We start from the raw sequence: 17644 nt of genomic DNA on the forward strand, positions 1-17644 counted from the left end.
GTGAGCACACAGGAGCGGTCAATGAGTGTTTGTGGAAGGAATGAGTGAGTGACAGAGCGACTGGCAAGTGTGAGCCCTGAAGGGCTGTCCCAGAAGGGAGAGAGTCAGGGGACAGAGGCTGAGAGCTCCGAGGGGTGACTGGCCAGTGTCAGATCCTGCAAAAGCCAAAGGCACAGGGGAGGAGGCCTAAGGTGCCGCTGCTCAGTTTGGTTCAAAGCACTGGGGAGGGCAGCTCGCTGAGTGGGCGGCTCCCACAGCGGCAGGACCTGGGGAAAGAATGGAAAGGAGGGAGAGGAGGCTCCTTATAGGAGAGGTTTGGTGAGGAAGCAAGGGCACATGCAGGCGGCTGCTGCACAGAACACCACTATGTCAGGCCAGGAGGGGATTGCTACATGCCTCCCTCCCTCCCTCCTTCTTCTGACACTTCCTGGTTGAGCAGCCTTGGGAAAATCCAATGGATCACTTTACTTATGTTTTTTTGCATGGCACAAATTTGAAATTTTCTTGTACTCTTTACACAACCATTGAATACTGCTGGGCTCTATGTCTAGAGCTTTGGATTGCAGGACCTGTAAGGGTGAAGTTATATAGTTTGCAATTTACGTTTAGGGGCTGCCCACGGAAAGCAGCGATTGATAACCTAGTTACAAAAACCCATTCAGGACGGAACCAAGGTGCTTGGTTGCTGTCAGCAATTGGTCCTTGATCAGCCTTTACCAGGAGAAATAGCAACAAGATTGGTTAGAAAATCTGGCTCTTGACCATCGGTAAGTGTGTCACGGGCAGGAAACCTGGCTGGTTGCTGCAGCTCCTGTCCGCAATCCAGGGCCAAACAGTGGACCGCAAAAGCCTAGAGGCACAATGGTTATCTCATGTCTTCAACCCTTTCTCCAAACCACCTTCTGGGCGCTTCACTCAAACAGAGCCAAGGATCATTTTAAGCTAAGCTCCTGCTGTGATCTAAATCCCATATCTAAATGGGATTCAACTTATTGGAACTTAAACACAAGCCTGGAAAAAAGCTGTTGCCTGGTGAACAGGAAACCTTGCTTTCCCATGCTCTGACCTCAGGCAAAGGGAGCTGGTGGATTCTGGGGGCCGGGGAGACTGGGGGGCTGATGCAGGGAGCCTGGAGTCCCAACGCCCCGACAGTGCTGCCAGTGACGAGCGGTGAGGAAAACTAGGACTCAATTTTACAACATCTCATTTTATTACAAACCCGTCCGTGTGTCCCAGATTCAATGGCTATTTAATACACAACCCAAAGCACTCCGTAAATCGACCATGTTACCATTCCCATTTCTTTCTCAGTACTTTAGCTCAAAAGGAAAAAAAAAAAATCTTTATAAAACCCAAATCACCAAGCTGGTACATCCAGGAACAGCACCTTATTAAACAACAGGAAACAAAATGTGTCAGGAACCCGGCCAAATACAACAGCAGCAGGTGCGATTCCCGATGGAAAAGAATGACTCCGTGTGGAATATAAATATAGGGCGTTCCCCAAAAATGTATACAGAGGTCAGACTCCCGATGGAAATGCATGATTCCCAATGGAACATAAACACACTTGAACAGCTGATAACTCACTTAATTTTCACCCCTTTTTTAGGTTTAATTTATTTGAATCAATGGTGAAGCCAGACTAAGCTTTGAACAACAACAAGAAAAACTTATCCACTGGACTTTCTAGGGGGATACATAATGGGTGAAGTTTACGGTACAAAACCGGCAACAGTCGAGGAATCGAGGGCAGGTATTGAAAGAGAATGAGCACAAATACCGGACGAAATGATTCTTGACGTTTGCGATTCCGCTGCTTTGCATTAGCTGTGGTCCAGGCACTGGTGCCGATTTCGTACCATCAACATTATTGTTTATGTAAGTCTAGGGGATAAGTTATCCTTGTTTAGAGCTTAGCCTGGCTTCACCCATTATTTCCAATGTTAACCTGAAAAGAAGTGAAAATTGAGTTATCAGCTGTTAGTGTGTACATTTTTTGGGGGGACACCCTGTGGATCCCCATCAAAGTATATATATTTCATGAGTGTGTACACATATATGTAATATATTAAAGAAATTTGGTTTCTACCACAGGAAGTTATTCAGAAATAAAAAAAAAAGTCTCACCCTCGATGGGGGACACTGGGGCGCTGCAGCCACTTCCCAATCAGGCTGCACCTGCCTCTCGCACACGCTCCCTCTGTACACACTATGTACACTTGCTGGGAGGGGGCGGGCAAGGCTTCTCTCTACCCCACCCCCCAGGCCGGGCAGACCCAGTGTTTATAGAAAAGTGAGCAGGGGAGGCAGGTCCCCCTGTGGCCCCAGGAGCCAGCTGGAGAGAGGCAAAGCCTGAGGCCACCTGCCTGGAAGACCACCCTGGCCTGCAGGACGTGGGGCCCAGGCCTGGCTTGGCAACGCTCTGGGTTAACAGTGAGCCTGACTCCAGGGTCCACCCAGGGCCTCCAGGTCTTTGTAGTTTGGCCGGTCTGGGCTTCTCCTGGGACCACCAGGCTTCTGGGAAAGGGAGTAGAGTTTCCGGTTCAGGGCTCAGCCCTGAGAGCGTGCGTGCGTGCATGTGTGTATCTGCTCGCCCGCACACGCACGCTTTAATGGAGGTCAAATTGCAAAAAGTGTTCTAAGGGGCACGCTCACATAGTGTTTGCCTCAGGGAAGTCGGTTTGTCATTGCATTACGGGCGTCCCCAGGCCAAAGTGGATTTGTTCAAAAGATACCAGTGGCTGGAGGATCAGACACGTGTTCCCCACCTTGGCACAGTGTTGTCACTAACAGAACAAATGGAAGAAGCACACGGAACCCCTTTCCTCGTTCTAAAGCCCTCTCCTGGCACCTCAGGCAGACAGGAGAGGAGGCCACGGCCATCAGAAGGCGCGTCAGCAGTTTTAAGGCTCGGGCTGCGGGTCCAGGAGGCGCGTCACACGCAGCCATACTCGTACCACACAGTCTGCTGGTCCCCACCCGGCTCTGGGGACGCCGGCATGCTTTTCGAGTTGTTCCCACGACTGAAGTCCTCAGGGGCCCGGCTGGTGTGGGGAGCCAAGTCGGGAGACCTGCCCGGGCTCTTGGCAGGGAGCCCCTCTCTGTGGGCCTGTCCTGGGACCCCATCACCCTCTGAGAGGCTGAGCCCCACCCGGACAGGGGCGATGGTGGCCACTTCCCCCGAGTGTTGGGGGGTTGGGGGCCTAGTCCGGACAGCTGGGGCTGGAGTCGGCGAGCGGTGCTGGGGCTGAGAGTTGCTGCCACCACCGCCGCCAGTGGCAATGGCTGGGGCCGTGGCGGATTGTGGCAGGGGAGCCAGCCGCTCCTCCTTTGGGGGAGCCAGCGAGAAGCGCCTCATGTCCAGTGGTCGGCTTCGGGGACCCGGGGCCTGATAGGAGCCGCCAGCCTTTCCCACAAGTGGGGTCTTCTCCCGGGCCAGGCTGTGGGAGCTGGGGGGTATGGGGCTTTGCGGGGTGTGGCTGCCTGTTTCCCTGCCCCCTGAGGCCTCAGAACCCCCCGGCTTCAGAGGAGAGTCCTGTTTGGAGGCCTCTGGCCCGCTGGCCCGAAGCAGGTCAGGTGAGGCCAGGCTGAAGGCCCTGCTCAGGGACGCGCTCCGGCTGGCAGGTGTGTGGGAGGTTGGGGGCATCGTGGCCTGCCGGGGTCTGCCCAGAGAAAGGCTCTGGGGCGGCTGGGCCGGCCTCAGGGGGGCACTGGGTGGGGTCTCGGCGTCAGCAGGTCTCAAGTTGGGCTTCACATACTGCCCCGGCTTTAGCAGCTTCCCCTCCGAGGTGCTGACAGCCATCTTGAGGGTGGGGGCCACCAAGCTGGTGGGCATCCTGGCCCCTTCTCTCCTGGCAGGTGGGCCTGGCTGGCCTCCGACGGTTGGGAGGTCATTGGCCTTTCTGAAGTAGTCACTTAGCAGGTCATCCCGGCAACTGGGAGTGTCCTATAGAGAAGAGAGGAAGAACTGAGAGGCAGGAGTGAGGGCCAGGAGGGTCCCTGGAGGGCAGGGGTCGCCATGATGGTGAGGGCAAAACAAACCCCACCCCCAAGCAGCATGGCTGTACTGTCCTACGGAAGCTGTGGAGGTTCAAGACTAGGAGGCCACAGAGGTAAAATAAATAAATAAATAAATCTTGAGATTCAGTGCCCTCTACTGGAAAATAATAGACCTTCTCAGAGATAAATGCATAAGCAAAGGAGGACAGCAAATACCATGGAGAACCACAACAATGAGGATGACTAGAAAGAAAATGAAAAATCCCCAGAAAGCAAGCTGGGACACATGGAAATAGGTGATATAAATAACACATATTTCAAGATTAAGGTTCTGAAAATACTCAATGAGATGCGAGAGAATACCAACAGGCAATTCAGTGCACTCAGAAAACAAATCAATGAACAAAATGCGTACTTTACCAAAGAGATTGAAGCATTAGAAAAGAACCAATCAGAAATCCAGGAAATGAAGCATGCAATTAAGGAGATTAAAAGTGAACCACTGAGCATAGAAAACAGAACCAACCAGATGGAGGAAAGCATTAGTAATATTGAAGATAGGAATCAAGAAATGATGCAGAAAGAAGAGAAGAGACCCAGCATACAGAAAAATGAAAGAGCTCCAGGAAACCCATCTGACTCCATCAGAAAAAGCAGTATTAGAATTACAGGTATTGCAGAGGAGGGAAGAGGGAGCATGGAATGGAGAGCCTATTCAAACAAACAGTGGATGAGAACTTCCCAAGTCCATGGAAGGAATTAGATCCTCGAATCCAAGAAGCACACAGAACACCTAGTTACCTCAATCCAAAGAGGCCCTCTCCAAGGCACTTGGTATTGAAGCTGTCAAGAATTAATGACAAAGGAAAATTCTCAAAGTGGCCAGGGAAAAAAAGGAAGTGACCTACAGAGGAAAACCCATCAGAATTTAATCTGACTTCTCAGTAGAAACTCTACAGGCACGAAGAGAGTAGAACCAAATATTCAAGGGCTTGAAAGAGAGAAATTACCAGCCACTAATAATATACCAGCAAAATTATCCTTTAAATATAAAGGAGAAATAAAGACGTTCCCAGACATACAGGGATCACCAGCGGAAGGAATCAGGCCCCGGCCGCTAGACCTGTGTCAGGCAGCGTCAGTCTGCGGGACGGCTCAGCAACCCAGGAGCCACCTGCACTTGCCAACAACTCCTGGCCCATGAAGACACCTGGACACTCACCCTGACAGAGACACAGGCTGCTGTTTTACATGCTAGTTACGAGTCACATATCTGGGGCGTCTGTACATTAAGACCTGTGGTCATTAACATCAACAGGTACCACTCACCAACTGCTTCCCAGGTGCCAGGCACGATGCTAGAAACCACAGGTATAACTGGGAAAGAACAGAACAAAAACAACCCCCAACTCATTCAGTTCTCACAGCAACCGTGCAAGGCTGTATTCAAACCACCTTGAACAGGCAGGCAATTGAGGACACAGAGGTTGAGCAGGTCCCGCATCGAGAGAGTGGCAAGTCGGGGATCTGAACCCACAGCCGTCCGACTCTGCAGCCGTCTCCTCTCTGATCCTTTCTAAGTCTTTGACACCCGTCTGCATGAGTCCACCCTCTCTGGCCACCCACTGGGCCCATCTTATGACACCCCCTCCCAGCCAACACCACTCAGGGAGCGGAGGTGTTGAGGGCGGGCACCGCTGTGACTACCACTTCCTTCAGGCCTGCTCGGTGGTGGGGTGGGGGGGTATGAGGTTAGTTGGGGGGCAGACGGGGGACACGCTGGGAAGATGGAGGAAGGTGGGATTCCACAACCAACTCCTGCAGTGAGGTTGTTTTGGTCTCATTTAGGCTGAAAAAGGTAGGGCATCATCCGGGAAGTTGATCATAATGCTGATTCTAGGGGAGCCCCACCCCAGAGCTCCTGAGCCAGAAACTCTGGGGTCCAGCCTGTGTCCAGGCAGCCCAGGGGAGCAGGACTCCCGCCGGAGTTTGCGAACCTCAGCATCAGACCGTGAACTCAGTGAGGGCAGGGCTTTGGTTTCTCTCCAGCCCCTGGCACGGTGCTTTGTGGACAGAAACAGAAATGACGGGAGGGCGGAGACCATGCATATACTTCCTTTCAGGGCCAACCACGAGACTGGGCACCTGGTATGTGTGAAACTTGCTGATGAACAGGTTTGCGTGGTGTTTTGAGAGCAGGCATCATGCGTGCTGCCTAACGTGTAGTCCTGCTCAATAAATATCTACTGAACAAATATTTTGTCTTCTCTGTATCACTGGGCTCTACTAAAGCAGGCCGCAGAATTTACTACGAGGCCAGAGAAAGGTCAACTGTGTATGTTGAAGGGGAATGAGGCAGAATTACGAGAGCACTACAGTCCTCCAAGGCTCTCCTGTAACTGCATCCGTGCAGGGACCCAACAGCTCGTGGCAGGAAGTCAGACAGACTGTCCAAGGCGCACGTGCAGCCTCAGGAAAGCTACCCCGAGACACGAGGGTTTCCCGCTGCCGCTGCCCTTCAGGCCAGAGCTGCAGAGCAGCGCTCAACAAACTCGCCGCTCTGGCCTGTGAGCTAAGGATGGTTTTCGCATTTTTAAATGATTAAAAACTTTTTCTTTTGTGAAAAGTCTGTAAGATTCAAACATCAATGTCCTTAAGTGAAGTGCCTTTGGAGCACAGCCATGCCCGTTCACGGGTAGATGCCTTGGCCCGCCCCCTGCCCCAGCGGCAGAGTGGAGTCTACAAGAGGCTGCACGGCCTGAAACGTCTACCATCTGGCCTTCCCGGAGAAACCTCTGCCGGCCGCTGCTGGGGAAGAGTCAGAGTCAGCGGGTGTCCGAGCTCTGCCACACCCCGGGCGTGAGATCCTACCTCCGCACGTGGGAGCCGGCCACACCTGCAGGGGTGCTCCAGGGGGTGGGCACACACATCCCACCCTCGTGCAGATGGAGGAAACAGCCTCCCAGGTCTGGGCTGGCGGCCAGCACACGGTCATTTTCTGGCTAGGGGTTATGCTGCCCCATCTAAGCCAGCTCTGCAGCCAGGCTGCGCCGCCCTCGGCCCCGTCCCTCTCTGTGATTTGCTGTCAAGGTCTCTGCCTCTGGTGCCCGGCCATCTGAGGGGAGCGAGGAGAGGGGGAGCGAGGGAAGAGAGAGCTCCGGTCACTCACAGCGGCGGGGGAGCCCCGGTTGCTTTCCTCCAGGAACTCCTCCAGGGTGACCATCTCCCTGCTCGGGGAGGCGCAGGGCCGCACCCAGGCCTGGGGCTGGGCCACACCCCTCTTCTGGATGCACTCCTGGGGGACAGGCCCGTTCCGGGGTGGCGGGTACTCCTGGCGGCTGAGGGTAGTGCGTCCTGGGGCGCCGGCATCGCGGGGCAGAGTGGCTGTGTCCCTGCTGGGGATCAGGTCCTCACTGCTGACGCTCTCGGGCCTGCGGTGGAGCGGGTCGGAGGAGCCTGGTGCCAGGGCGAGGGGACACAGAGGGACACACATCAGTCTCCCACTCTCGCTCGCCTGCCCCCTGTGGGCTCTGTGCTGCCTGCGGCTCAGGGAACAGAGCCCTGCCCGGGAACCCAGGCCGGCACTGTGGATGTCAAGGACATTCCGGAATTCTTTAGAAGTTCACGCTGGCATTTAAAAACAAAATAACTTGGGATAAAAGTGGAAAGCTTCTGCTAAAGCCTAAATTATCAACAGCTGTAAGGTACCGCACCAGATGGCTCTTGAAACAGTGTAGACCCGAGGTCGGCAAACTGCGGCTCGCGAGCCACATGTGGCTCTTTGGCCCCTTGAGTGTGGCTCTTCCACAAAATACCACGGCCTGGGCGAGTCTATTTTGAAGAAGTGGCGCTAGAAGAAGTTTAAGTTTAAAAAATGTGGCTCTCAAAAGAAATTTCAATCTTTGTACTGTTGATATTTGGCTCTGTTGACTCATGAGTTTGCCGACCACTGGTGTAGACAGACCGTATTCTGCACCATTGAACAAACTGTAAACACTGTAGAGGAACCAGCCACCCCCGTGTCCTCTGACCCCTGTGGACGGGAACCACTGGCTCTGTCCCCATCCTGAAGCGGAAGGAGCTCAGACTCGGAGGACGGGTGGCTCGCCAGGTGCCCAGAGCTGGTCAGTGGAGGAGGGATTTGAACCCAAACCTGTTAAAACTCCCGGGCCTAAGCTTCAAACGCATGAAGTGGCCCTATGAATGCAAACGCATCCTCCTTAGAAGAACCTTGCTAACTGAATTTTTTAAGTTACACAAATAACACCAGCCCGGGGCGGAGATCCGTCCCCTGAGAAGTGCCCGGGGGAAAGGCCGGCTTACCCTTCAGGCTGAGAGGCGAGCTGTCACTGGACGCGTGCCTGCTGCTCTCTACGCTGCCTGGCCGGGACCCTGAAGGAAGTGGCAACGCTTAGCTGAAGGGCCGATGACAAGTCTAACCCAGACCACACCGTCCAAGCGGAAAACGACGTGACTCTGCCACGGGCCAGGGGAACGCCCGCCGGGAGGACAGACCTGGGATCCTCCCCCCCCTCCCGCCCCGATGCCCCCAGGTGGGGTCCCGCCTCACCCGAGTGCGAGGCCCCGTGCACAGCGGGCAGTGGGCTACGTGGAACGGCGACTTGTACTATCTATGCCTGTGAGGCCTGGGGCTGTGGCCTCCAACAATTTTGTTCACAAAGGAAACCTCATGCAGAACTCCAGTATAGAAAAAAAAAAGGCTGTTCTGGGAAAGCGAAGGGTTGGGGGGATGGGGAGAGCCCACCCTTACTGCCGCATGGCGCTTTCTGGAACACACGTGGAAACACTGTGCCTAGACCAGCACACGCCACCTGGTGAGGGCGGGAGCCAGGACACGGCCGTGTGCGCACGTCCACGTGTGAACAACCTCTGTGCCCGAGCGGTGCCGGGACCCTCGGGAGGAAAGGAAGTGCTCGCTTTCCGAGGAGGCCGGTCTCATTCACCGTCTCCTTCTGCAGAAGCTCCCACTACGCCTCAGTCAGACGGCAAGTGCCTCTAACACTTTCTAAGGCGAAGTTTACAACTTGGAGCTGCTCTGGGCAACGGAAATCCAGGTGAGGACAGTGAGAGCCCCCGGTCATCGGTGCTCGCTGCAGGGGTCACTACCCCTCCCTTCCAGCAAGGCGAGTCAGAGCCTCCAGAAGTAGGACCTGTGACAGGTAGTGACTTCCCCATCACGGGAGGGATGTAAGCATGCTTTCGCCCCCAGGGGAGGCAGGGAAGGAGTGTTGAGGAACTGTGGGTCCCCCATTCCCACTCCAGCGTAACACCTCCACTTTCACCTCCTGTGTGTGTGGGACTTGCACATAAGACTTAGCTCAAAGGAAAAGCACGGTTGATGGAAACAGGTGTGAGAACCCAGGCTGACGGGCACCATGCACCGACCACTCACCGTGCTGCCTGTGGTTGGTGAACTCGAGCTCCAGGGACCGCTCACAGAGGCTGTCATCGGAATTACAGCCTGCGGAGAACATGAGGCTGCGAGTCAGGGGACCTGGAACATCCGGGGGAACCTGGGCCTTTTGCCAATCGGCCACCTCTGACTCTGGCCCAGCACCTGCCTCGTGGTCGTGTCCAGCTCCTGGCGGAGGGAGGGACGTGTGGACCGTGCCCTTAGGACCTGCCCGTACTACCTCTCCCCCTATTTCTCCTGCCGATACAGCCTTACTCCGGACTTCTCCCTGACTGAACGCTAAATCATGCTTCTGCCTGTGCAATGCTGGACTCCAAATGAAGGCAGCAGCGTTCTGGCCTAAGGGCAATGCAGCAAAAGCAGCTGAGACTTAGGATCCCGGGAGCCCCTCCCACCTCCAGGGCCAGCTGCACCAGAGCAGGGGGCCTGCAAGCAATTCTCTCCCAGGGCCTCGTCTCTCCGTGGCTGGAGGAAGGAAAGGGAAGAACCCACCACCGGAGGGAGGATGCGGATTCCCTAGGGACTGAGCCCTGAACCAGCAGCTCCTCCCCAGAAACAGTCCGGAACCCAAGGGCCACGTCACTGCTCTTTCCTGAGAAGGGCTACGCTGCCCTGTGCCTCACGCCTGCTCGATTCTCGCGGAAAGCAGCCCTGGGTCCCCTCCAAACTGACACCGGGGTCTCCACTTTGCCACAGTTCTGCGTCCACCTGAGCGTGAGCACTGGGCGGCCAGGGAATCGCTGTGGGCAGTGCTGGGTGTGCAGTGTGGCAGGCCTCGGGCAGGCTCCGCGGGCATCTGAACAGGCCTGGGCTCTGGCTCAGGGTGGGATCCAGGCCGAGACAGCCCGCGGTTAGCCTGCAGGGCCAGGCTGGGAGCCACACTGGTCGCTGGAAATCCGACGGGAGGTGGTGGTGCTCCCGGCTCCTCTCGAGCCTGGGAGACGGAGGCCGTCTGCTGACTGCCCACGACGGACCCCGGAGCAGGCTGCCCGGCCGGCACCCGGCACAGCTCCCGACGCCCAACGGTAAGTGGCTGCCCTCTCAGTGTCTGGCCAGGAGCGCAGAAGGACCGCCTGGCTGCCCAGTGCTCACGCAACTCAGATTCTCCGAGGGTGTTTCCGACTTGTAAACAAGGGGCCAGGTCCTGAAGCTGACCCAGCAGCCTGAGGGAGGGACCCTGTCTGTCTTGGCTTGTCAAACCAGGGTTATGCATGCCACAGCTCCCAGGCCCAGTGGATGGTATGATCATGAAAAACAGTAGCCCTTCTTGTTCTCGTCAATTTCTAACACTCCAGCTCTTTCTGCAGTATTCAGACAGTCCCATCTCTAAGCTATAAGCTAAATCTCTGTTTTGGTATTGTTTCATTTTTCCCTTTCTGTTGTGCATTTTAAATTTCCAAGTGCTCTCCCCCTGAATGCTCCTTTTTATAGCGTCCTGCTTGTTTCACGCGTGCAACTTCGCTTACTGATGCTAATGATGTTTTAAAGCAGTGGTCGGCAAACTGCAGCTCGCGAGCCACATGCGGCTCTTTGGCCCCTTGAGTGTGGCTCTTCCATAAAATACCACGTGCGGGCGTGCACGGACAGTGCGATTGAAACTTCGTGGCCCATGCGCAGAAGTCGGTTTTCGGCTCTCAAAAGAAATTTCAATCGTTGTACTGTTGATAGTTGGCTCTGTGGACTAATGAGTTTGCCGACCACTGTTTTAAAGCGTATGTCTCTGCCTGCTGCCCGCTGACTCTGCTGCCTCTCATACCCGTTTGTCTCTGGTGTTGCAGGCTTTCCTCAGGTGTCTGGGTCCTGAACTCCCATGGGCCTCACCTGGAAAGATGTGACCCGACTGCTCTGCCGGGAATGTCTCCCGCTAACCCGATGCCTTGAAGAGGATTGCATGATCACATCTAAGGTGCGGACGCCACGGCTACTGGCCTCCCGGGAGACACGCGATTTGTAAATCCTTCCCCGAACCCCCTTGTTTTTCGTTAGGACACCTGCCCTCCACTCTACCAGCCGACCTCCAGTTCAGAGACCCCGTCAAGTCTCCTACCAGGAGAATAAACCTCCAACGTCGCCCGGTTTTAGCCCACGCTCTGGTTCGCCTCCGTTCGGGAGCTACTTGGTGCCCCCGATTCTGAGCAGTGGTGGTGGGCTCTAGGGCTTTCCTGTGAGCGGCGTAGGCCCGGGCCCCCAGAGGGTGGAGTTATCCACCGAAGTCACAGCGCCGTGGGCAGAGCTGAGGTCTGAACCTGTGTCCGAGGGACGCCAAGCCTGCCCACAGCTTCACCACTCTGCCGACCACCTCTCAGTCTGAGAGGTCCCCGCCTGCTCCTGAGAGCCAGGCTCTTCGGGAAGGACCCCGGCCCCAGATGTTCACCCCTCTCGGTTCTGGAGGGACACGTGACTCACCTTGGGTGCGGCCTGGGTGCCGGGAGATGGGGGTGGAGCTGGAAGGAGCTGTAGTGATGGCTGAGGAGGAGCAGGCCCGGGAGCCCAGCTCTGACGGCCAGGGCTTGGTGGCTGGGTCAGCGGAGGCATCCGTGCGGTCAAGGCTGCCTCCGTGCGGGGACCCTCGCTTTGGTACTAGGTCCCCAGGGCCTGGGGCAGAGGAGGACAGTGAGTACTGGGGCTGCAACATCCCATGCCAAGGTGGGGCGGTCACACCGAGGCCTAGAAGCACAGGCAGCAGGCACACAGAGCACAGGGACAAAAGCTGGGCTGCGCGCCTCACGGGCTGTGGCCCGAGCTGGAGGCCCCGGGAGGCCGGCCCTCGCTCTCACCACAGATCACAGTTCGAGCCCCAGCAGCTGGGAGAAAATAAAGGACCAACTCAAGAGGCTCAACAAAACGCTGCTAAAAGTCCAACACATACACTACTGGGCCCACCTGCTGTGACACTGTCACTCAAATCCCTGATTGAAAAAGACCCTGATGGATGTCTGCTCAGGGCCACCGGAGACCTGTGGCCTGGGCCCGCAAGGTCCAGGATGTGCACTCCTATGATTTGAGAAAGAAGTTTACTGCCACCCTAACAACCGTTTGTTTAAGAAGTCTTCATCACTGTAAGATTTTTACCCTGTAGTTTGCGCTTTTCTGCAATCTCTGAATTTTCTACTGTGAACATATACTCTTGTCAAAGTTAAATAAAATCCTAATTAAAAAAACCTAAAAGATCTTCAACGACCTCTTAGTAGGAAGGGGATGGGCTCTCCAAATACAAGTGAGAAGTTAATGTGGGTGGAGTTCTAGAAGCATCAGGACCAGGCTGTTGTGCACAGCGTGCTGCTCCAGGCCGCCCAAGGGCGTGGACCCAGAGCCATGTCCGCTGTCGGGATTCTGACCCGTCTCCACCCTCTCCCAGGACCTGAACCCCCCCCGACCCTCAGCCACTCAATGTCTGGACTCACGGTCAAGTTTGAAGCACCCAAGTCTTACGACTTCAAATCAAGGGACATTTTTGGATTTTGAAAGGTAACCTTGATGAGAAGCAAGGTTCAAGGCTGGTGGGATGAATCGGACAGGCAGCCACTGCATGAAGTTAACATGAGGAGCAGAGGAGAGGCGGAGATGAGCAAACAGCGGCAATGGCAGAGAAACCACACATTTCCAACAGCATGCTGGGAAGACAGGCGCAGGACCAGGACGTGGCCGCCCAGGAACCAGAGCGGGTGCACGAGACGAGGTCAGTGCCACATCAACCGACTGAACAGTGCGGTAGTCACGGATTTACGTCGATGATTACCTTGTTTCCATGGCGATACTGGCTTTCCATTTACAGTACCGATAACAATCTTTCCTTTTAAAGTAAAGTTAAATGGAAACGGTGAGTCGATTCAAGGGGAAATGTGTAAGTGACCACAGAGGTGATACAGACATGGCAAACGCATGGAGATGGCACAAGGATGGCTGAAGGCAGAAAGCAGGGCAGTAGCTAAAGGCCTCTGTGGACCAGCGCTCCCGGCGCTGACGGGGACTGGGAGCTGATGTTCTGTCTGTCCGCTGCTGCCCTCACAGCAGCATCCAAGACGTCAGAGCACCGTAGCCCGGTCCTACAACGGCACTCCGGGCTGAACCCTGGCTCAGCAACATCCACCCAACTATTCAAAATGCCTGAGTGCAGCAATAAGTTCTTCAAGACATAGAACACATCTAAAAAGGGACTTATCTGCACAAGCCAACGATCCCCTGCTCCGACAAGGGCAGTGGGGAAAAGGGCAGCAGTTTTAAAAGTAGCTGCTTAAAAATAAGTCTCTGCAGAGGCTGTACATTTTAGGAAGCATAGCGACAGCTGACCAGTTCTGCGTGACACACGGCATGACATACAAGCCTGCAGGGGCGGGAGCGGGCAGCCCTCGGCCAGGCGGGGACTCACTGAGCACGGACATCCGGGCCCACGGGCCTGTGCACGGCCGGCCCGAGGCTCCCCTAACACTGCGCTGCGCCGGAGTGCCGTCCAGAGGGTGTGACAACTCATCTTCTCTTTTGAAATCAGAATCCACGTTGGTTGTTTTAAAGCTTGGCTTGGAATTGGGGTCAGGAGGAGGGGTCCACTATGGGTCATCTGGCCTTTAGGTACTGTTCTATGATTGTTTGTTTGAATTTCAGAAATGAAGGAGGGTACATGATGAAGACACTGATAAAGGGGAAGGATTAGAAGTCTCCAATTTCCGAGAAAGGGAGAGGGTAGTTAGAGGCGGGCGGGATGTCAGAGGAAGACCAGAACCGCAGGCGTTTAGAGAGAGCCGGGTGGGCTGTTGGAGACTTGTCTTTGTCCTTGCTTTTGCTTCTCAAAAAGGGACTCTTTTTGCACCGAGTTGCTAAATTGTTATCCCCAGGATAACCCAAGAGAGAAAGGAAAAAAGAAAAAAGCAAATAAATGAACTGAATAATAACAAATGACGCTACATTGGCTAAACGTACTTGGTAATCAGAATCCTGCCCAGCCCAGGAGAGATGGAAATAATACCCACGGCACAACCAGAATCAGGACTCGGTGAATCATTTAGGCTCCGACTCCGTTTTGTTAATTCAGTGGCACCCTTGTGCCAATGCTTTACTTAGCACGTGAGGAGAAGTCTCTATTGTTCTAGGAGCTGATGCGTCAGACCATTTTTCAGTTTCAATGTGTTAAATTATTAAATAAGGATGTTTATTAATTTAGGACCTGGCTTTTCTTACTCATCCATTTTAATGACAGGCTCCCTGACAACGTGGCTCACACACAACTAACTCCTGCTCCTGTTCAAAGACCTTGGGACACTCAATGGTATGGCCTGCTGTTATGAAATCGCCTACTTGAACTCTTCACTAATAATTCTTGTACATCTAAATAACCTCTTGTAGCAGGATGAGTTTGAAAGTAATGAAAATACCCTTGTGATACTAAAACACCCTCTCCATCAAGAATTATTCCCATTTAGATCCCTATGCATTCTCTACTCTAAACCTCTCTTTCACGGCCTTTAAATTACAGTCTGACCAGAGCAGACAATTGGTCTAACTTTCTGAGCATGTCATGTACATGGACATGAACATAACTGATTTACCCGATGATTTCTGATGGAGGGTTCAAGTCCATAGAGGAACCTCTGTTACTTCTTTCCTCACAGCGCCACCTGCTGACCACAGCTCACACCACAGGATAAGGACCCACTACTCAATGCTGGGGCCCCAGGCGGGTTCAGCATCTTCAGGGACTATAAAGCAGCTAGAAGTGCAGGCAGTGCTCACAGGGGTTAAAGTTCAGGCCCCATAATCCGTCAGACCTGGGTTCGGATCTCAGCTCCAACACTTATTCTCTGGGCCAGTGCTTAACCCTGTCAAACCTCCCTTTCCCAGCTCTGAAAAGGGGATAGGAATCATGCCTACCTCACCTGGCAGTTAGACCTAAAGGCGATAGATAAAGCAGGTCAACTACCTAAAGGGTGCTGAGCCCAGGAAGCACCATTGCACGGCGGCCATTACTAATATTTACCACTGACCGCTCATTCATGGGGCCAAACGACCGTTTGGATCAGTCAAGCATTTTTTCTCTGAAAGGTTTGCTAACTCAATTAGGCTGATTATATTCATTAAGTCAATTTAACACAAGTTGAGGTGATAAATGTCACAACATTTAAGGAGCCTGTATGAAATCCTGAGGCAACAGAACCCCTCTAGATAAAACAAATGTTAGCAAGCTTCATTATCATTTACCTGCACGTGAGCATTTCACCGCTGTAAAGAATGGGAATGCACGCATCAGTCCCCACACAGTGGGCATGCGTGTGCACACTTCACTGTTGCATCTTGAGTGCCACACCAGGACTTGAAGTGGTGAATGCCACCCGAAGAGGCTTGTGCACACGTCACACTCAGAAGGCGGCTTGTCAGAGGCCCTGGATCCTGTCAGGTGCTGTAATGCCCGCCTCTGAGAGCACACGAGTCTCAGGCACGGCCCTGGTCCCAGAAAGCCCTAGTGTCCTTCATAACATTTAGCTTTCTCAGGGGGCATGCTTGGCAGGTTTACAGGTAAATAATGTACACAATGATATTTAAAAATGAATTTGAAAAGAAAACCACCTTTAAGAGGGCTTTGTTTAAACGATTGTAAGATGCACATTTTCACCCCCAAACCTCACATCTCTGAAATCGGGATGCAGCTTCGAGCATCTCTCACAGTCACTGTCAGCTAGGTGGCAATTCTGACAAAATCATCACTGCCACCACCCATTCATTTCTTTTTATGGGCACATAATCGTGCAGCTTCTAACTGACAGCTCTCAGATCTGATGAAACACATGCAGCACATGTAACTAGAAATCCATTGTGGAACCTCTGGCTCACTCCCATTCACAGCCCTAAATTGACAGGTACAGCGCCCTCTGGTGGGAGGACTCAAGGCCAGGAAGGTGGGAGAAGAGAACCGCACCTGCTATTCAGAGGGTCGGAAAGATCAGAGCCCCGAGACCTTGCTGAAGACCTTGCACATGTCCACTACATGCTAAATGCACTGGGATCTCCCTCCAGAAGTGGCTTATCCTAGGCCTGGAAGATACAAGGAATCCCAAAAACATACACTCTTGAGCCCTCTCTGTGGTGACTGTATGGAGATCTGCTATGAACATTCCAGGACCCACCACCTGTATGTGATGGGTGAGGGTCTCATGCTAAAGGAACTAAATTGTTCTGGGATGAAACTGCCCCAACACTGACGTGGGCTTATATTTTCTATCTAGTTGTTCACATATCTAAGGCGGGGAGCACACCCCCTTCAGGCTCCTACACACGTGTGCACACATGTGTAGGAGCACATTTTCACCCCCAAACCTCACATCTGGTTGGTGCTGCCCCGTCCACGAAGGAGACCTGAGGCCCTCTCCTTCACTTCCCGCCTGCGGCCAAGTCAGCCCTCCTACCTTTTCCCACAGGCACACTGTGGGGGTCTCGCTCTTCCACCCACGTCGAGCACGATGGCGTGGCCTCCAGGGGCTCCGGCTGCGATTGTGGAGGCTGAGAAGTGCTGGGCGAGGAGGGGTCCGCGGACTCCAGCGGCCAGGGCGGGCTGTCCGTGGTGGACTTCGGTCGTTCTCTGGGACCCTCTTTCCTTGGTTTGATTAATTTGACTAAGGCTTTGGCTCCAATCCAGTGGTTTTTCCTATTAGAAGCAGGTTTTTAGGACACACAGCCAACCCTCACTGCCCCTCCAGCGGGTCACTGGGAGCGCCGACGCAGGCGGGGACTGCCGTCACCAGCCGGGGAAGTGGCCGTTAATTTGGGGTCCGGAAGGCTGGTGCTCTTCGCCAGCACCGCCATCATCGGAGGTGGGGCTCGGGGGTGGAACACGACTTGCAGCTGTTCTGCACAGACCCAGGGACGGCAGAAGCGTTCACCGTGGCAGGAACCCACGCTAGCCTCTCGGGAAAACAGAACCTCAAATACAGCTCTCAGCTTCTGATCGCTGTAAAGTGCAGGAAGAGGTGCTGAGCTAATCTGTGTGTTGGCACTTTTCCATCAAAATGCCATTTTTCAGGAAGAGTCAGGGACCTCCTCGTTTTCACCCAGAGTTAGTAACAGGTGACATAGGCTGGCACACTTTGCCCATGCCCGCCCGGCATTGAGGAGTCTGGGTGAGGGGGAACAGGGCAGGGCAGAGTGGGCCGTTTCAATTAAAAACAGTGAATTTAAAGGGTAATCCATTGCAGCTCATCAGAAATGGAAGCATTCGACTAG

General features: G+C 54.0%; 1 protein-coding gene across 2 annotated transcripts in view; it reads right to left on the minus strand.

Moving 5' to 3' along the window:
• Positions 1-1187: 1187 nt before the first annotated feature.
• CCDC88C (coiled-coil domain containing 88C) overlaps positions 1188-17644 on the minus strand; it is a 110671-nt gene continuing 94214 nt past the window's right edge. Inside the window, exons 25-30 of one of the 2 annotated variants that reach the window (XM_079768111.1) lie at positions 16831-17069; positions 11843-12031; positions 9416-9484; positions 8326-8394; positions 7172-7458; positions 1188-3949 (exon numbers count right to left, since the gene is read on the minus strand). In XM_079768111.1, the coding sequence (XP_079624237.1) occupies positions 2939-3949; positions 7172-7458; positions 8326-8394; positions 9416-9484; positions 11843-12031; positions 16831-17069 (1864 nt within the window). In that variant the 3' untranslated portion in view covers positions 1188-2938. The remainder of the gene's footprint in view (positions 3950-7171; positions 7459-8325; positions 8395-9415; positions 9485-11842; positions 12032-16830; positions 17070-17644) is intronic. The other variant, XM_079768110.1, reaches the window with a different exon arrangement.

The sequence above is a fragment of the Cnephaeus nilssonii genome (genome assembly GCF_951640355.1).
Source record: "Cnephaeus nilssonii genome assembly, chromosome: 4".
Lineage (NCBI taxonomy): Eukaryota > Metazoa > Chordata > Mammalia > Chiroptera > Vespertilionidae > Cnephaeus > Cnephaeus nilssonii.